Here is a 20,664-nt window from a genome sequence, read left to right as displayed (position 1 = left end):
CAGTAACATAAGTATAACTCACCTCAGTAACATAAGTGTAACTCACCTCAGTAACATAAGTATAACTCACCTCAGTAACATAAGTATAACTCACCTCAGTAACATAAGTATAACTCACCTCAGTAACATAAGTATAACTCACCTCAGTAACATAAGTATAACTCACCTCAGTAACATAAGTATAACTCACCTCAGTAACATAACAAGTATAACTCACCTCAGTAACATAAGTATAACTCACCTCAGTAACATAAGTATAACTCACCTCAGTAACATAAGTGTAAATGACCTCACTAACATAAGTATAACTCACCTCAGTAACATAAGTATAACTCACCTCAGTAACATAATTATAACTCACCTCAGTAACATAAGTGTAAATGACCTCACTAACATAAGTATAACTCACCTCAGTAACATAAGTATAACTCACCTCAGTAACATAAGTATAACTCACCTCAGTAACATAAGTATAACTCACCTCAGTAACATAACAAGTATAACTCACCTCAGTAACATAAGTATAACTCACCTCAGTAACATAAGTATAACCCACCTCAGTAACATAAGTGTAACTCACCTCAGTAACATAAGTATAACTCACCTCAGTAACATAAGTATAACTCACCTCAGTAACATAAGTGTAACTCACCTCAGTAACATAAGTATAACTCACCTCAGTAACATAACAAGTATAACTCACCTCAGTAACATAAGTATAACTCACCTCAGTAACATAAGTGTAACTCACCTCAGTAACATAAGTATAACTCACCTCAGTAACATAAGTATAACTCACCTCAGTAACATAAGTATAACTCACCTCAGTAACATAAGTATAACTCACCTCAGTAACATAAGTATAACTCACCTCAGTAACATAAGTATAACTCACCTCAGTAACATAACAAGTATAACTCACCTCAGTAACATAAGTATAACTCACCTCAGTAACATAAGTATAACTCACCTCAGTAACATAAGTGTAAATGACCTCACTAACATAAGTATAACTCACCTCAGTAACATAAGTATAACTCACCTCAGTAACATAATTATAACTCACCTCAGTAACATAAGTGTAAATGACCTCACTAACATAAGTATAACTCACCTCAGTAACATAAGTATAACTCACCTCAGTAACATAAGTATAACTCACCTCAGTAACATAAGTATAACTCGCCTCAGTAACATAAGTGAAACTCACCTCAGTAACATAAGTATAACTCACCTCAGTAACATAAGTATAACTCACCTCAGTAACATAAGTATAACTCACCTCAGTAACATAAGTATACCTCACCTCAGTAACATAAGTATAACTCACCTCAGTAACATAAGTGTAACTCACCTCAGTAACATAAGTGTAACTCACCTCAGTAACATAAGTATAACTCACCTCAGTAACATAAGTATAACTCACCTCAGTAACATAAGTATAACTCACCTCAGTAACATAAGTATAACTCACCTCAGTAACATAAGTATAACTCACCTCAGTAACATAAGTATAACTCACCTCAGTAACATAAGTATAACTCACCTCAGTAACTTTCCAGACTTGTTGCTTCGCACTTTTTATTATTATTCATTCACATCTTTTATTGTTTTCTTTATTATTCCTCGTCTTAAAGATTTTCACACGTATTTTTGTTACCTTGTTTCTTTGTTTATTTATTTTATCTGAACGGTCACTTTTATTGTCTTTTTTCAGTTTCCCATTTGCTATATTTGAATTTCATTACTAATATATATTATTATTATTATTATTATTACTGGTGTTGTAACAGCTGTTTATCAGTAATTTATTTTCTGCTCTGATTAATCTTATGCAGGAGCAGATGTGTTATATTGTCCGAAAATATTTACTCTTGTTAGGCATTTATTATTAATTCTGTAATGTCCATCAGCCTCAACATCACTATAAGTTCGGGTCCAAAATGTGATAATGTCTGACACCACATCACTGAGACACCAACCGGAGTGTTGAAAATCTTCACCAATTGTCCGTAGAGTTTCTTGATGAGCAAGGATCTGTGGCACTGTTGTGAGTGTCGAGGATCTGTGGCACTATTGTGAGTGTCTAGGATCTGTGGCACTATTGTGAGTGTCGAGGATCTGTGGCTCTATTGTGAGTGTCAAGGATCTCTGGCACTATTATGAGTGTCGAGGATCTGTGGTACTATTATGAGTGTCAAGGATCTCTGGCACTATTGTGAGTGTAGAGGATCTGTGGCACTATTGTGAGTGTCGAGGATCTGTGGCACTATTATGAGTGTCAAGGATCTCTGGCACTATTGTGAGTGTCGAGGATCTGTGGCACTATTGTGAGTGTCGAGGATCTGTGGCACTATTGTGAGTGTCGAGGATCTGTGGCACTATTGTGAGTGTCGAGGATCTGTGGCACTATTGTGAGTGTCGAGGATCTGTGGCACTATTGTGAGTGTCGAGCATCTGTGGCACTATTGTGAGTGTCGAGGATCTCTGGCACTATTGTGAGTGTCGAGGATCTGTGGCACTATTGTGAGTGTCGAGGATCTGTGGCACTATTATGAGTGTCAAGGATCTCTGGCACTATTGTGAGTGTCGAGGATCTCTGGCACTATTGTGAGTGTCAAGGATCTCTGGCACTGTTGTGAGTGTCAAGGATCTCTGGCACTATTGTGAGTGTCGAGGATCTCTGGCACTGTTGTGAGTGTCAAGGATCTCTGGCACTATTGTGAGTGTCAAGGATCTCTGGCACTATTGTGAGTGTCAAGGATCTCTGGCACTATTGTGAGTGTCGAGGATCTCTGGCACTGTTGTGAGTGTCAAGGATCTCTGGCACTATTGTGAGTGTCAAGGATCTCTGGCACTATTGTGAGTGTCAAGGGACTCGTCAATTCCCCTGTTTTCTAATAATATTTTTTTTCCCAATAATCTACCTTGTCCATAATTACTATAGCATTTGCTTTGTCTGTTTCGTAAGGTGACGTCCAGGATCTTTACTTAATTCATGGTATAACTTAACAAATATTTGAGGACAATTGCAGAGGTCTGAGCAGGCACAACTGTCCTGAAAGATTAGTTAAGTTATATCATAAATTAAGTAAAGATCCTGGACTTCACCTTACGAAACAGACAAAACAAATGCGATAGTAATTATGGACAAGGTAGATTATTGGTAAAAAATAAGCATAATATTAGGAGAGAGGGAAACTCACGATCCTCTTAAGACTGGAGAAGTGTGGAGTGAGTGGTGATGATGTGACCGCGTCCACAGGCACACTGACCGCCCTGCTACTCTCTATCCCCTTCAGTGTTGCTACCCTGGGAACTAAATGCCAAGGGGAACTCTGAAAAAAATTCCAATAATTCCCCGGATTTGTATAAGCTCACGACAAACCTTTCCAAAGCTCAGTTTGAAGGAGACTCACCTCAACTGGAACAATGAACTCGGTGTCACTCTCTACGTTGTATAGTTAACACGGTAGAGGCTCTGTTTTTTTTCTTTTTTTACACTAATTTATACTTAAAGATCTGTTATCATATATCAGCTTATTTATTTAATTAATAGCCAGTCCTACCACCTCTTAGAATGTCACCCGTAATAGTCGAGTGAGTTCTAGATACCCATGTATTGCTGGGTGACTATTATTTTAACATAGAAACAACAGGTGCAATAGGGATTAGCTTATACGTCTCGCCCTGCCCTGGGATCGAACCTGCATCCTTTCGGACGTTACCACGAATGAATTCTGCTTCTTACTGTCATTTTGTATGACTGAGGACGAGTTGTATCTTCTACAACCTTATGATGGCTCTCAGAACGGGGAATATACCTTTTGTTCAGCAAAAACTTCTTTTATTGTGAAGATACTTGTTACAAAAATTGCTCTATACACGTATGGGTCTTTCAGCGCTGCGCTGTGAATGATGGTGACGCCAAGACGTGTGAAGGATGAGCAGTAAGCTGGCGCCTTAAGACATTCTCAGTTAAGAGGACATGCAGTAAAAAGTCTGCATTGAAGGTAGGACATTCATAGAGGGCAGCCAGGGTGAGGGCAGCCAGGGTGAAGGCAGCCAGGGTGAAGGCAGCCAGGGTGAAGGCAGCCAGGGTGAAGGCAACCAGGGTGAAGGTAGCCAGGGTGAGGGCAGCCAGGGTGAAGGTAGCCAGGGTGAAGGTAGCCAGGGTGAAGGCAGCCAGGGTGAGGGCAGCCAGGGTGAAGGCAGCCAGGGTGAAGGCAGCCAGGGTGAGGGCAGCCAGGGTGAAGGCAGCCAGGGTGAAGGTAGCCAGGGTGAGGGCAGCCAGGGTGAAGGTAGCCAGGGTGAAGGTAGCCAGGGTGAAGGCAGCCAGGGTTAGGGCAGCCAGGGTGAAGGCAGCCAGGGTGAAGGTAGCCAGGGTGAGGGCAGCCAGGGTGAAGGTAGCCAGGGTGAAGGTAGCCAGGGTGAAGGCAGCCAGGGTGAGGGCAGCCAGGGTGAAGGCAGCCAGGGTGAGGGCAGCCAGGGTGAGGGCAGCCAGGGTGAAGGCAGCCAGGGTGAGGGCAGACAGGGTGAAGGCAGCCAGGGTAAAGGCAGCCAGGGTGAAGGCAGCCAGGGTGAAGGCAGCCAGGGTGAAGGCAGTCAGGGTGAGGGCAGCCAGGGTGAGGGCAGCCAGGGCGAAGGCAGCCAGGGTGAAGGCAGCCAGGGTGAAGGCAGCCAGGATGAAGGCATGTAGGGTGAGAGCAGCCAGGGTGAAGGCAGCGAGGGTGAGAGCAGCCAGGGTGAGGGCAGACAGGGTGAGGGCAGCCAGGGTGAAGGCAGCCAGGGTGAAGGCAGCCAGGGTGAAGGCAGCCAGGGTGAAGGCAGCCAGGATGAAGGCAGCCAGGGTGAAGGCAGCCAGGATGAAGGCAGCCAGGATGAAGGCAGCCAGGGTGAGGGCAGCCAGGGTGAAGGCAGCCTGGGTGAAGGCAGCCAGGGTGAGGGCAGCCAGGGTGAAGGCAGCGAGGGTGAGAGCAGCCAGGGTGAAGTCAGCGAGGGTGAGAGCAGCCAGGGTGAAGGCAGCAAGGGTGAGAGCAGCCAGGGTGAAGGCAGCCAGGGTGAGAGCAGCCAGGGTGAGGGCAGCGAGGGTGAGAGCAGCCAGGGTGAAGGCAGCGAGGGTGAGAGCAGCCAGGGTGAAGGCAGCGAGGGTGAGAGCAGCCAGGGTGAAGGCAGCGAGGGTGAGAGCAGCCAGGGTGAAGTCAGCGAGGGTGAGAGCAGCCAGGGTGAAGGCAGCGAGGGTGAAAGCAGCCAGGGTAAGGGCAGCCAGGGTGAGAGCAGCCAGGGTGAGGGCAGCGAGGGTGAGAGCAGCCAGGGTGAAGGCAGCGAGGGTGAGGGCAGCCAAAGTGAAGGCAGCCAGGGTGAAGGCATGCAGAGTGAGAGCAGCCAGGGTGAAGGCAGCGAGGGTGAGAGCAACCAGGGTGAAGGCAGCGAGGATGAGAGCAGCCAGGGTGAAGGCAGCGAGGGTGAGGGCAGCCAGGGTGAGAGCAGCCAGGGTGAGGGCAGCCAGGAGTGAAGGTAGCCAGGGTGAGGGCAGCCAGGGTGAAGGCATGCAGGGTGAGAGCAGCCAGGGTGAAGGCAGCGAGGGTGAGAGCAGCCAGGGTGAAGGCAGCGAGGGTGAGAGCAGCCAGGGTGAAGGCAGCTAGAGTGAGAGCAGCCAGGGTGAAGGCAGCGAGGGTGAGAGCAGCCAGGGTGAAGGCAGCGAGAGTGAGAGCAGCCAGGGTTAGGGCAGCCAGGGTGAGAGCAGCCAGGGTGAGGGCAGCCAGGAGTGAAGGTAGCCAGGGTGAGGGCAGCCAGGAGTGAAGGTAGCCAGGGTGAGGGCAGCCAGGGTGAAGGTATGCAGGGTGAGAGCAGCCAGGGTGAAGGCAGCGAGGGTGAGAGCAGCCATGGTGAAGGCAGCGAGAGTGAGAGCAGCCAGGGTGAAGGCAACCAGGGTGAGAGCAGCCAGGGTGAGGGCAGCCAAGGTGAAGGCAGCCAGGGTGTGGGTATCAGTTGTTGAAAGAGACACAGGAACGGAAGTTCAGGTGCTCTTTAATAAACAGGACAATCAATAACAAGATGTTAGACTGACAGCAACACCATTGAAGGTGTTTGCTCTGCTAGCATCACAGATAATTCTCTGTCATGGAAGCAAGGAAAAGAAGACAATGAGTAGCTCAATGACCCAGTAATGAAAGTGTACTACAATCTACGTACAGTCCTGTAACTGATCATGTACAACAAGCTGCCAGACACAGACAGTCCTGCTTGTGAAAGACACTAGACCCAGTGTATGGTGAAGATAGACATATACTTGGTTTCCAATGGTTTCTGACCTTTTTGGGGGGTTATCCTGGGTAATTTATACTGTATGATAATTGTGCTTACGTGTCCCTGTATCTAAATAAACTTATGTGAAGTCGAGTTTACTTCGGACGAAGGATTGAATGAAGTCGAGAAATTTTCCACTCAGCCTTCAGGGAAATTTTACAAAATTGAGAATGAATTTAATCTGCTTTTAGGGATTTTGTGTGGGATTTCTAATACAATCAGCAAACAAACAAGAGGCTAAAAATTTTACTTGGGATCAGGGGGAAGGAGCTGTTGATACGGACACAAAAGTATCTGCCGCCAATCCCTCAAGGTCCTTGATGCTGCCGAGGGGCTCTTGAAGACATTTCAACTGTCCTCATATTCCTTGATTAATCCTGGATAATAATAATAATAATATATTTATTTCTACAAGTACATGTACAATGTATACAGACCATATTATTATTATAATCAAAAAGAAGCGCTAAGCCACAAGGACTATACAGCGTATACAGACCATAGCTGACATTAAGGACATACTATATTGAAAGTCCCTTATTATGCTTAGCATTTCGGGCAAATTAGGTCAGTTTTGTCCCAGGATGCGACCCACACCAGTCCAACACCCAGGTACCCATTTTATACTGATGGGTGAACATGGACAACAGGTGTCTTATGAAAACACGTCCTAAAATTTTCCAGCCGTACCGGGGATTCGATCTCCAGACCTCAATGTGTGAGCTGAGTGCTGAATGACCCCTACGGGTTAAGCGCTTCCCCGTGATTTTTAAGTGTGTCTGCCGTAAAGGTACTGAAGAGAGAGCTGACGAAATAATGGGTTTGGGACAACATATGATATGGCGAAGGTAGCCACCACGTTGCCCTCGCTGAAGTGGTACCTTGGAGTGAAGGATGAAGCACTCCAGTACACACGTGAGGCTGAAGCACTCCAGTACACACGTGAGGCTGAAGCACTCCAGTACACACGTGAGGCTGAAGCACTCCAGTACACACGTGAGGCTGAAGCACTCCAGTACACACGTGAGGCTGAAGCACTCCAGTACACACGTGAGGCTGAAGCACTCCAGTACACACGTGAGGCTGAAGCACTCCAGTACACACGTGAGGCTGAAGCACTCCAGTACACACGTGAGGCTGAAGCACTCCAGTACACACGTGAGGCTGAAGCACTCCAGTACACACGTGAGGCTGAAGCACTCCAGTACACACGTGAGGCTGAAGCACTCCAGTACACACGTGAGGCTGAAGCACTCCAGTACACACGTGAGGCTGAAGCACTCCAGTACACACGTGAGGCTGAAGCACTCCAGTACACACGTGAGGCTGAAGCACTCCAGTACACACGTGAGGCTGAAGCACTCCAGTACACACGTGAGGCTGAAGCACTCCAGTACACACGTGAGGCTGAAGCACTCCAGTACACACGTGAGGCTGAAGCACTCCAGTACACACGTGAGGCTGAAGCACTCCAGTACACACGTGAGGCTGAAGCACTCCAGTACACATGTGAGGCTGAAGCAATCCAGTACACACGTGAAGCTGAAGCACTCCAGTACACACGTGAGGCTGAAGCACTCCAGTACACACGTGAGGCTGAATCACTCCAATACACACGTGAGGCTGAAGCACTCCAGTACACACGTGAGGCTGAAGCACTCCAATACACACGTGAGGCTGAAGCACTCCAGTACACACGTGAAGCTGAAGCACTCCAGTACACACGTGAAGCTGAAGCACTCCAGTACACACGTGAGGCTGAAGCACTCCAGTGCACACGTGAGGCTGAAGCACTCCAGCACACATATGAGGCTGAAGCACTCCAGCACACATATGAGGCTGAAGCACTCCAGCACACATATGAGGCTGAAGCACTCCAGCACACATATGAGGCTGAAGCACTCCAGCACACACGTGAGGCTGAAGCACTCCAGCACACACGTGAGGCTGAAGCACTCCAGCACACACGTGAGGCTGAAGCACTCCAGCACACACGTGAGGCTGAAGCACTCCAGCACACACGTGAGGCTGAAGCACTCCAGTACACATGTGAGGCTGAAGCACTCCAGCACACATGAGGCTGAAGCACTCCAGTACACACGTGAGGCTGAAGCACTCCAGCACACACGTGAGGCTGAAACACTCCAGCACACACGTGAGGCTGAAGCACTCCAGCACACACGTGAGGCTGAAGCACTCCAGCACACACGTGAGGCTGAAGCACTCCAGCACACACGTGAGGCTGAAGCACTCCAGCACACACGTGAGGCTGAAGCACTCCAGCACACACGTGAGGCTGAAACACTCCAGCACACACGTGAGGCTGAAGCACTCCAGCACACACGTGAGGCTGAAGCACTCCAGCACACACGTGAGGCTGAAGCACTCCAGCACACACGTGAGGCTGAAGCACTCCAGCACACACGTGAGGCTGAAGCACTCCAGCACACACGTGAGGCTGCCTCTATCACCTTACTTGCTTCCACTATTCTTTATTTAGAGGCACAATAGTGATCAACATGTAAGTGCAAATGGGAAAATAAAAGTTATAGTAAAGATGCCAATTTCATCCAAGAAATCATGAACCAAAAGGACATGAAGGAGCAATAATTGTGTCATGCAGGGCCAGCACCTATTCTCCCATTGTCTATATATATGTACAAGGAAGGGCCACAACTCAAGGGGCAGATTCAAACACCTGGTAAGCAGAAACAAGGATCGTCAGACTCCATTCATGGAAGCAGTAATGAGTTAACCTTGGCAAGCTGCTGTCACCATACATAGGCAAATCCCAGCCAGCACAACCCACTGTAACTACTAAGACAAATTTCCCCACTGCCAAGTTATTATTATTATAACAAATTTAAGCTCTAAATCCATAAGGATCATACAACTCTCCACCACGGCAAAGAATTTGACCTGAGGTAGGTAAGATGACAGTTATTATTATAATCAAAGAAAGTGCTAAACCGACAAGGGTCATGCAGTGCTGTGGGGCAGAAAATAAAGTCGGGGCTATAAACAGTTAGGTGGAGAGGGGATCAGAGGTGAGGGAAGAAAAGGGCTGGAAGGTATGCTAAGGGCTATGTGTCAAAGTTTGTACAGTAAAGCAGTTGCTGACAAAAAGTCAAAAAGTGATTGTAAGTCAAAGGCAGGGCCGTCTGCAAGGAGGAAAGATAAGGTAAGAGCAGTAGGGCGGCGGCGGCATTGGAGGTAAATCCTGTGAGCTCGCTGGTAAATCGGGCAATCCATAAGAAGGTAAGGAGCCAAAATAGGGACCTAACAAACCTCAGAGAGAGGAATAGGGTGTCATTCCACGAGATACCTATGGGTAAGGCAGGTATGACCAATGTGGAAATGGGAGAGCACAGTCTCCCAAGTATGGCAATGGTGGTAAGATGGGCACAGACCTAAAAGCGGCTTAATAGACTGCAATTTGTTATGGTGCATGGCTGACCGCCGTTGTTGCCAACGGCCACGAAGACGGGCATAGATGACTGTAAAATAATCCCTGAATGGAATACCTCTATAGGAAACCAGAAGATCATGTACCGCTGACTGCGCAGCAGCACCTGCCTATTCAATGCTCTGCATATCAACATGTCCAGGGATGTAAGATGATAAGATTTGTTCAGATTTTTCACCCAGAGTTAGCCATCCATGATAACCCAAGAAAGTCAGTGTGTCATCGAGGACTGTCCATCTTATTTCCACTGGGTTCTTCAACCTTGTCCCCCGGGATGCAACCCACATCAGTCAACTTACATCCAGGTACCTACTTTGTTCTAGGTGAATAGGGACAGCAGGTGTAAGGAAATATGCTCAACATTTTCACCCATGCTGAGGATTGAACCATGGACACTAATTGTCTGTGATTTTATTCTTGGGTTGTGCAAGAATGTGATTATTATATTCATGGGACATTATTACTTATGGAAAGTGCTAAACCCAGAAGGGTCATGACACTATTCATGGAGAAGCACTAAACATATAAATAATTTCATTCTCTCTCTCCCTATACACCTACTTCAATTATTATTAAAATCATGGTGAAGTACTGAACCTGTTGGAGTCATACTGTTCTTAGGGAATTAGTAGGCAGTCAGGTTTGATTCCAGGAGGGTAAGGTCATTTTTATTATTACATTTGTAGAGGAACACTAAACTAGTAGGGGTCATATAGTGCTTGAGGAAATGAGAGGCAATCAAGTTTGATTTAAGGAGATGGAGGATAGGTCCAATTCCTGTGATCAAAAGCCCTTTGTTGGAATTAAGGCATCCACTCTTTTGAACTGATGAGAGTAGCATAAACTGCTTTGACCAAGAGACCACCAGCATCAAGGGACAATTCAGAAGTGTTAAACCCACCAGGATCATACAGTGCTGCAGGGTGGGATGTGCTAAAGATGTACAGGAGGGTCCTACTTATATAGCAGCTAGGTTCCAGGCCACCACTGCAAAGCAAAAATCACTGTAAGGTGAAACACAGCCTTTTTTCACCTTCAGTGCATATACAAGCCTAATAATATGTTTATACTATCATATATTAAGAGAGCAATATAGTTAGGCTTAAAAAATGGATATACATTACACACATTACTTATCATAAAATATTTTCATCCTTAGCCTAAAGTGAGGGGTGAATACATTTATTGTAGGAAGTCTGAATAACTGAAGAATGGGTATAACTGAAAAGTGCTGTATTAGTGAAACACCGTAAAGCGAAATGCCGTAAAGCAGGGCCCGCCTCTACTATACCAGGACAGATACTAGTGAAGGTGATGAATATGCCAGAGGTAAAATCAGTAAGGGTGGTGAGGAAGTGCTAAGGGAAAGTAAAATCAAAGTCAGTGTAGTAAAGTTGTCACTAACAAAAAGTCAGAGGGGGAGTCTGCATCAAAGGTAAGGCTGTCAGCGAGGAAGACAGATAAAGTAAGGGAGTTAGAGTGGTGACAATGCCATCAAGGAACAAATATGTGATTACCTACAAGAATTTAGTATGGGAACTCTGGCCATTGGCCCAACATCTTGACATTTTTGACCAACTAGATGTGAAATATCTTTTTGAACCTCTATATTGTTGCTTCCACTGTATCATTGTTCAGTTCATGATACTTCTTTACTGTTCTTATGTTTGTTAAAGAAATATTTTCCCATGTCCTTGGGGCTAATTTGGGTTCTGCAATTTCCATCTCTACCCTCTTTGTTCTTGTTATTATATTCAGAAAACAGCACTTAATTGCTGGGAAAAACACATAAGGACCACTTTCACACAAATGTGCCAAATTTGTGTGGAATTATACAATGCCAATAGCTTAGAAAAAGTGACAGCAGAGACCAGTATGAAAGATGTGGCATGTTCATATGAAGAGGAAAAATAAGGGTGTTCTTGTTAGTTCTGAGCCTACCTTGTTTATTTCTTCCTGAGAATAGTCATGATCATATCCCTTATTCTTTGTTCATCCACTGATGAAAATCCTAGCTCTTTTCACTGCTCATTTCCCTTAGTTATGGAACCATTCTGGATGCACTCCTTTGGAGTTTATCAAGTTTCAATGTTTTCTGAACTTTCTGCTTGTTTTAGTTCTTATAGCTTGAGATACAAAAGCTGCTGCAATATGACTTATCCTAACTCAGCAGTAGGTTTCACCCTTTTATGTGGGATGACAACTTTCAGTTTCTTCAGTAATTATGGCCTATCTTGAAAATAAAACACTCAATTATGTATCAAATAATGATTTTTGTTGCCAATAAAAGTATTGTGAGGACTAAACAACCTCAAGAAAAAATGTTTAGTAACCCCATTTAGGGTTGCGACACCAAGGTTAGGAATTGCTCCATTCTGTAGAATGTAATACATGCCAGCAAAAGTGACTTTTGAATGTGGTTGTATAATATAATACAACATATGGAGGTTCCATGTAAGGATTTATATAAAACACAGAGTCAAAAATTTAAGTATTGTTCATTCTTACAAGGGCCATAAGTAGATCAAGGCAGAATAAAAATACATAGCTAATGTGTACAGTTGACATTTTAAATTGAATGACAGTTTATAGAAACAAATTTCATTCATCATCACTGTCTTCTTTCTCACATTTTCTAACAAAATTTGAAATTCTACTTTTTGCAGGAACAATACATTCAATTCTCAAAATGTATTCTGCAAAATAAAACACACACTCTAAAATTTTGAAGAATGTAAAAGGATTCTGATATCCCATAAACTTATTTTCTTCCATTATGCTAGGCAAAGGAAATTTTTGGTTATCAGTTCTCAGTTTTTTAAAGTTACTATACAATCTAGTTTCAAATTCTAAGTAATTCTTTGGGGAACATTTTAACTTTTTGTACAGCAACCATGGTATTTCATTTAAAACCTCAATAATTATCAAACGACATACATTATCAATGTTTCCTGAGATATTTTCCTTTACTAAATATTTAGCTAAGAGCTCTACATAACCACCGTGAGGTACTGAGTACAACACAGGCGATGGGCTTTGTGGACGGATAACCGAGTCTATATTTGTACAAACATCCCTTTCAATAGCATCTTTATAAAGCCCGTGACCAAAATTATGGCCTGGGGTTACAGGTGATGTACACAAACAAGATTCGTAACTATAGTCTGTTACATTCATGTTCTTAACATTTTCACTGCTGGTATTTAAATAAATATTCTGACCAAAATTTAAGCAATCTGTCACCCAAGAGTTGAAATACCTGAAAACCTTAGAGTAGGCTATGGAAAACTGTTTACATTGAGAAGGAGTAGGACCACATAGTAGAATTTGGTGAACATCAAGTCCATGCAGTCTTACAAAATGAGATGTGCCTACCACTACAGGTTCAATTTTCTCTAAAGGTTTAACAAATCTCATATGTATATCCCCTTCATTAAATAGGGGTGTAATATTAAATTTCTTTATTAAGAAGTGCCATTCTTCATTTTCAATCATATCTATTAATGAAAAACCATATTTACAGCACTGAGATACAGCCCAGTCTGGAAAGAAAGTAGAAGACAAAATAACACTAACACCAAATGATTTCAAAGTAGCAAAACAAGAATCGAGAAGATTTTTTTGTATAAAAATGCTCTCAATTAGTGTTTGGTCACAATCAGTTTCAATGACAGATGTACAAATTCCATTCTCCTTTTCTTCTTCCAGATTAATTGACCATAAAACAGAGGAAACATTCTCAAATTTCATATCCTGGTGCAGGTACCTGAAATTTCTCGTAAGTACAAAACCAGATATCACATGCGATTTAAATAAAGGCATTTTGTACACTTCAACAATTGCAATATGGGCATTTGTTGTTAGGTCATGCAATAAATTTATAAGTTCTCTGCTACTACTGCACTGACAAAACAAATATGTTGCCAACAACTGGGAAAGGCTTTTAACTACAAGTTTGGAAAACTTTGTTTGGAAGAAATTCTCAGAAGCCCTTTGCAATATATCCACAAGGGCTTCAAAATTGTGAAGTGGGTATAACTGAGTACCATATTTTATCACATCCATTATGATACTACTTTTAACATAGTTTCTTAGCTGCTGGGTAATTTGTACCATCTTTTGCCTTCTTGTGGCCTGAGATACAAAATGAGGTGTTGCAACATGACTATCTAGAGAATGTAAAAGACGTCTCAATAACAAAAAACTTACTTTGCAACCATCACCTAAAATTTTAGTTTGATCTAAAATCCCACGTATGACCATATTTACTACAGGATCACAAACATCTAATATTGACAGGAGTTCCATTCCATCTTGTGTAATAACAACACTGCCTGCCCTCTCCATCAACACAGCTCTTCCATAAGGCCCAAGGCAGTCCTCCAGGATTGATGCAAGGCTGCCACACTGGATCACCACATTTGATATACCAATTTCCTTTCTGCAATATGCCATCTTGTTCTGTAAATACATAATTATTTTTTTTTAGATTCCTTCTCAATGGAAATTAATTTTGTAAACATAACCTATTATGTTTTTAAACAGTAATACACAATCTTTTATAAAAAATTAGATGTTGAATTTTCTAATAAAGTAGGAAATTTTTGAACAGTTTTTTCTATAAGATGCTGTAGTTAAGAAGAGTTGCTAGTAAGAAAGTTTATTCAGGTATACACAAATACAGTTACATAGATTATCATATATAGCAGCATATGTGTAGAGAACCTAGGATAACCCAAAAAAAAAAGTCAGAGTGACTTATTTCCATTAGGGTCCTTTTAATAACTTATTATTATACAATGTAGAGGATAATATCTTATTATTATACTATAAACAAGATATACTATGAATAAAGTAAAAAGAGTTATTTACATTTACATGCGTGTTAGCTAAAAAAAATAAAAAATCATTCTCCTCCCATTCTGTTGCTACATTCATTAGGTACCTTTTGGCTCTCTTCTTGAACTGGTTCATGCTATGACTGACTTTGACCTGTACAGGCAGTCTGTTCCATTCCTTTATTGCTGTACAATAAAAAGGTGTTTGAAGCCTGGCCACTGACTGTGGCTACTACAAAGTTGTGCTCTCTCCCCCTAGTACTGTGCTTGCTTTGCTTCCCAGCCTTGACAAAATTAGCAGCAAGATATTCTGGACTGTAACAGAAATACATAATTGACACCAAATTCTTATACTATACCCGTGGCACTTCAGCACTGTTATAAATGTACAGTATTTTACTATCTATGTAACTGCACCTCCTCCAAAATATTTCTTTAAATTTCAGCTTTTAAATAAAATTACTGATACAATTGTTACTAATCACTTTTCAGCTTAAGTGTAAATATATAACCTAGTTTTTAGTACTAGAGAAATTCTTTTAAAAAACTAATACATTAATGCAGTAAATTTTGAATTGTTTTGAAAAATAGTATACTAAAAAAAGTAATACAGTAGTTATGTTTACAGATCACCTCTACTGATACTTGTGTTTCCTTTGAATCAGTTTATTTTAATATTGCACTGGAAAATAATAATTTGGGATATGTTCAGATTTAAGATAATCAGCAATATTCACACAGTACTGTACATTTAATTTTGTTAATCTTGTTTTACATACTGTATATTATTATTATTTTGTTTTCATCAAACCGGAATTATCCCACCAATGCAGGGTGACCTAAAAAGAAAAACGAAAGTTTCTCTTTTTCTTTCTTTCTTTCTTTCAACACACCGACCGTATCCCACCGAGGCAGGGTGGTCCAAAAGGAAAAACGAAAGTTTCTCTTTTTAACTTTAGTAATATATACAGGAGAATAGGTTACTAGCCCCTTGCTCCTGGCATTTTTGTCGCCTCTTACGATACACATGGCTTACAGAGGAAGAATTTTGTTCCCCTTCTCCATGGAGATAAGAGGAAATAAACCAGAACAAGAACTAGTAAGAAAGTAGTAGAAAACCCAGAAGGGTGTCTATATATATATGCTTATACATGCAAATGTAGTGTGACCTAAGTGTAAGTAGAAGTAGCAAGACATACCTGAAATCTTGCATGTTTATGAGACAGAAAAAAGACACCAGCAATCCTACCATCATGTAAAATAATTACAGGTTTCTGTTTTACACTCACTTGGCAAGATGGTAGTACCTCCCTGGGCGGTTGCTGTCTGTCAACCTACTACCTAGGTATTATTATTATATTGAAAAATTTAAGATAACAGGACATGGTAACAATGTGAATAACAGCTACACCAAATGCTGAGCATATACTGAATGACTGTGGCAAACGCAGATCTATGTTTGGACAGTTTAAGGGCTAAATGTTTACTATATAATGATGGTGATCATGTTGGCCATCCTACAAGATAATAATATTTTTTAACTCTAATTTGCAATGTTTGTCTATGCTAAATATAAATCCATTACCTTGTGATTACCACATGATACTGTAGCTGTCACTTCAAGCTTCTCTTCCTCCACAGCTTGGGCTACACCCAAACTTTGTCCATTGGCTCTTAGTCTTCATGTCTTGCATTTATACTAGATATACTAGTATGCTATAAAAAATATACATTATTTTGTAAATAACTGCTTCACATGTGCAACCTACAGTGACCAGTGACTGACTATTTTATATCCATATGCTTATACATACATACATAATATATATATATATATATATATATATATATATATATATATATATATATATATATATATATATATATATATATATATATATATATATATATATATGTCGTGCTGAATATGTAAAACTTGTCAGTTAGCAAGAACTCATTTAAAATTAAGTCCTTTCTAAATTTTTCTCGTATACATTTAAAGATACGTTTCCTCAATAAAGATACCCAAGAGTTGCACATGTGCCTAATTTAACACCCATTCATCTACAAAGATACAGTGTATATACAGTCACCCTCAGACATACCAGTATAAACAGTCACCCCCACACATACCAGTATATACAGTCATCCTCAGACATACCGGTATATACAGTCACCCCCACACATACCAGTATATAGTCACCCTCAGACATACCGGTAAATACAGTCACCCCCACACATACCAGTATATACAGTCACCCCCACACATACCGGTATATATAGTCACCCTCAGACATACCGGTATATACAGTCACCCTCAGACATACCAGTATATAGTCACCCCCACACATACTGGTATATACAGTCACCCCCACACATACCAGTATATATAGTCACCCTCAGACATACCAGTATATACAGTCACCCTCAGACATACCAGTATATTCAGTCACCCCCACACATACTGGTATATGCAGTCACCCCCACACATACCAGTATATACAGTCATCCTCAGACATACCAGTATATACAGTCACCCCCACATATACTGGTATTTACAGTCACCCCCACACATACCAGTATATACAGTCACCCTCAGACATACCGGTATATACAGTCACCCCCACACATACCAGTATATGCAGTCACCCTCAGACATACCAGTATATACAGTCACCCCCACATACCAGTATATACAGTCACCCTCAGACATACCAGTATATACAGTCACCCCCACACATACCAGTATATACAGTCACCCTCAGACATACCGGTATATACAGTCACCCCACACATACCAGTATATACAGTCACCCTCAGACATACCAGTATATAGTCACCCCCACACATACCAGTATATACAGTCACCCTCAGACATACCAGTATATACAGTCACCCCCCCACATACCAGTATATACAGTCATCCTCAGACATACCAGTATATACAGTCACCCTCAGACATACCAGTATATACAGTCACCCCCACACATACCAGTATATACAGTCATCCTCAGACATACCGGTATATAGTCACCCCCACACATACCGGTATATAGTCACCCTCAGACATACCGGTATATACAGTCACCCCCACACATACCGGTATATACAGTCACCCCCACACATACCTGTATATATAGTCACCCTCAGACATACCAGTATATACAGTTACCCCCACACATACCAGTATATAGTCACCCCCACACATACCAGTATATATAGTCACCCTCAGACATACCAGTATATACAGTCACCCTCAGACATACCGGTATATACAGTCACCTCCACACATACCAGTATATACAGTCACCCTCAGACATACTGGTATATACAGTCACACCCACATACCAGTATATACAGTCACCCTCAGACATACCAGTATATAGTCACCCCCACACATACCAGTATATACAGTCACCCTCAGACATACCGGTATATACAGTCACCCCACACATACCGGTATATACAGTCACCCCCACACATACCGGTATATCCAGTTACCCCCACACATACCAGTATATATAGCCACCCTCAGACATACCAGTATATACAGTCACCCCCACACATACCAGTATATACAGTCACCCTCAGACATACCGGTATATACAGTCACCCCACACATACCAGTATATACAGTCACCCCCACACATACCGGTATATACAGTCACCCCCACACATACCGGTATATACAGTTACCCCCACACATACCAGTATATACAGTCACCCTCAGACATACCTGTATATACAGTCACCCCCACACATACCAGTATATAGTCACCCTCAGACATACCGGTATATACAGTCACCCTCAGACATACCGGTATATACAGTCACCCCACACATACCAGTATATACAGTCACCCCCACACATACCAGTATATACAGTCACCCTCAGACATACCGGTATATACAGTCACCCCCACACATACCAGTATATACAGTCACCCTCAGACATACCGGTATATACAGTCACCCTCAGACATACCGGTATATACAGTCACCCCACACATACCAGTATATACAGTCACCCCCACACATACCAGTATATACAGTCACCCTCAGACATACCGGTATATACAGTCACCCCCACACATACCAGTATATACAGTCATCCTCAGACATACCAGTATATACAGTCACCCTCAGACATACCAGTATATAGTCGCCCCCACACATACCAGTATATACAGTCATCCTCAGATATACCGGTATATACAGTCACCCCCACACATACCAGTATATAGTCACCCTCAGACATACCGGTATATACAGTCACCCCCACACATACCAGTATACACAGTCACCCTCAGACATACCGGTATATACAGTCACCCCCACACATACCAGTATATACAGTCACCCTCAGACATACCAGTATATAGTCACCCCCACACATACCGGTATATACAGTCACCCCCACACATACCAGTATATACAGTCACCCTCAGACATACCAGTATAGTCACCCCCACACATACCGGTATATACAGTCACCCCCACACACCAGTATATAGTCACCCTCAGACATACCAGTATATAGTCACCCCCACACATACCGGTATATAGTCACCCTCAGACATACCGGTATATACAGTCACCCCCACACATACCAGTATATACAGTCACCCTCAGACATACTGGTATATACAGTCACCCCCACACATACCAGTATATACAGTCATCCTCAGACATACCAGTATATACAGTCACCCCCACACATACCAGTATATAGTCGCCCCCACACATACCAGTATATACAGTCATCCTCAGATATACCGGTATATACAGTCACCCCCACACATACCAGTATATAGTCACCCTCAGACATACCGGTATATACAGTCACCCCCACACACACCAGTATATAGTCACCCTCAGACATACCAGTATATAGTCACCCCCCACACATACCGGTATATACAGTCACCCTCAGACATACCGGTATATAAAGGTCAACAGGTCAAGGGGGTCAAACTACGTCTGGTAAATAAGTGATTATCAGGCTTGACCCGTAGAAGAGGTGCATAGCTCCAATTCCTTGGATCAGGAGATCATCAACACTTAAGCCGAAGGGGTCAAACAGCACCTGGGAAGTAGGTGGTTATGAGGGTTGATCTGAGGAAGCCAAGTGTAGCTCCAAGTCCATGGATCAAGTGCCTGAGTGAACCAGGGTAATATTACCTCCATCAAGCGTAAACAAACTTCCTCCTTCATCACTCCAGCAATTATTTTTAGTATTAACATTTTATTATCCTGCCGTTATAATTTATTCAATATATATATTTAAATGTAGAAAAATGTATTAGCTCCTAGAGGGCAAAACTAGGCATTTAGTGCAAAGACAGAAAATGTTACCCAAAAATATTATGATGAAACTCGTAGTTGTCATGGCAACCCCAGGGCAGCCGCCAAGCTTGAAATATGACTTTGTAACTATTTAAGCTCAGGTACACATAAATACAATACATAGTGTAAATTACCTAGCATAACCCCTCAAAAAAGTCAGACAAAGTGATTTATTTCCACTGGAATCCTTGTTATTCCATTAGGGTCCTTGTTATTTTCAGTGGAATCCTTGTTATTCCACTGAGGTCCTGTTATTTCCATTGGGGCCCTTGATTTCCATTGGGGTTTATTTAGGTACAGGTACGCATAAGTACAATTATCATACCTAGTAACATATATGTAAATTACCTAGAATAAACTCCAAAAGTGTCAGACAACGTGAAATATTTCCATCGGGATCTTTGAGTTGTAACATTCAACTTAATGTAAGTTTATTCATGTACAGGTACACACAAATACAATTACATAATTTGTCATACATAGTTGCATATGTATACATTACCGGATAACCCCAAAAAGTCAGACAAGGTGACTTATTTCCATTGGAGTCATTGTAAATTGATGTTAGGTTAATATCTTTATTATGTATCCCATACCAGTCCTGTGGGCGGTAGTCACACCACATTCATCCTGTGGGTGGCAGTCAAAAGATTACAGAGGTATATAATGGGTCCAGGGACTGGACCCCAAAGTTATGATAGCTGA

General features: G+C 42.4%; 1 protein-coding gene across 4 annotated transcripts; it reads right to left on the bottom strand.

Annotated features, from left to right (window-relative positions):
* Nucleotides 1-12,256: 12,256 nt before the first annotated feature.
* On the bottom strand, nucleotides 12,257-19,914 carry LOC128699207 (uncharacterized). 4 transcript variants are annotated; one of them, XM_053791817.2, is made up of 4 exons: nucleotides 19,700-19,845; nucleotides 16,199-16,329; nucleotides 14,721-14,928; nucleotides 12,257-14,236 (listed from the first exon to the last, which is right to left on the bottom strand). In XM_053791817.2, the coding sequence occupies exon 4, from the start codon at nucleotides 14,228-14,230 to the stop codon at nucleotides 12,377-12,379; it is 1,854 nt and encodes a 617-aa protein (XP_053647792.1). In that variant the 5' UTR covers nucleotides 14,231-14,236; nucleotides 14,721-14,928; nucleotides 16,199-16,329; nucleotides 19,700-19,845; the 3' UTR covers nucleotides 12,257-12,376. The 4 variants fall into 4 exon arrangements, with proteins under 4 accessions (XP_053647792.1, XP_053647791.1, XP_053647789.1 ...); XM_053791816.2 differs by lacking the exon at nucleotides 14,721-14,928 and having other exon boundaries at nucleotides 19,795-19,914; XM_053791814.2 differs by lacking the exon at nucleotides 14,721-14,928.
* Nucleotides 19,915-20,664: the final 750 nt, after the last annotated feature.

This window comes from Cherax quadricarinatus, chromosome 54 (assembly GCF_038502225.1).
Source record: "Cherax quadricarinatus isolate ZL_2023a chromosome 54, ASM3850222v1, whole genome shotgun sequence".
Classification (NCBI taxonomy): Eukaryota; Metazoa; Arthropoda; class Malacostraca; order Decapoda; family Parastacidae; genus Cherax; species Cherax quadricarinatus.
This window is presented reverse-complemented; position numbering and strand designations above follow the sequence as displayed.

Bases quoted from the DNA above. Each gene is read 5' to 3' on its own strand.
- LOC128699207 (XM_053791816.2), bottom strand. From the start codon at position 14,230: ATGGCATATTGCAGAAAGGAAATTGGTATATCAAATGTGGTGATCCAG.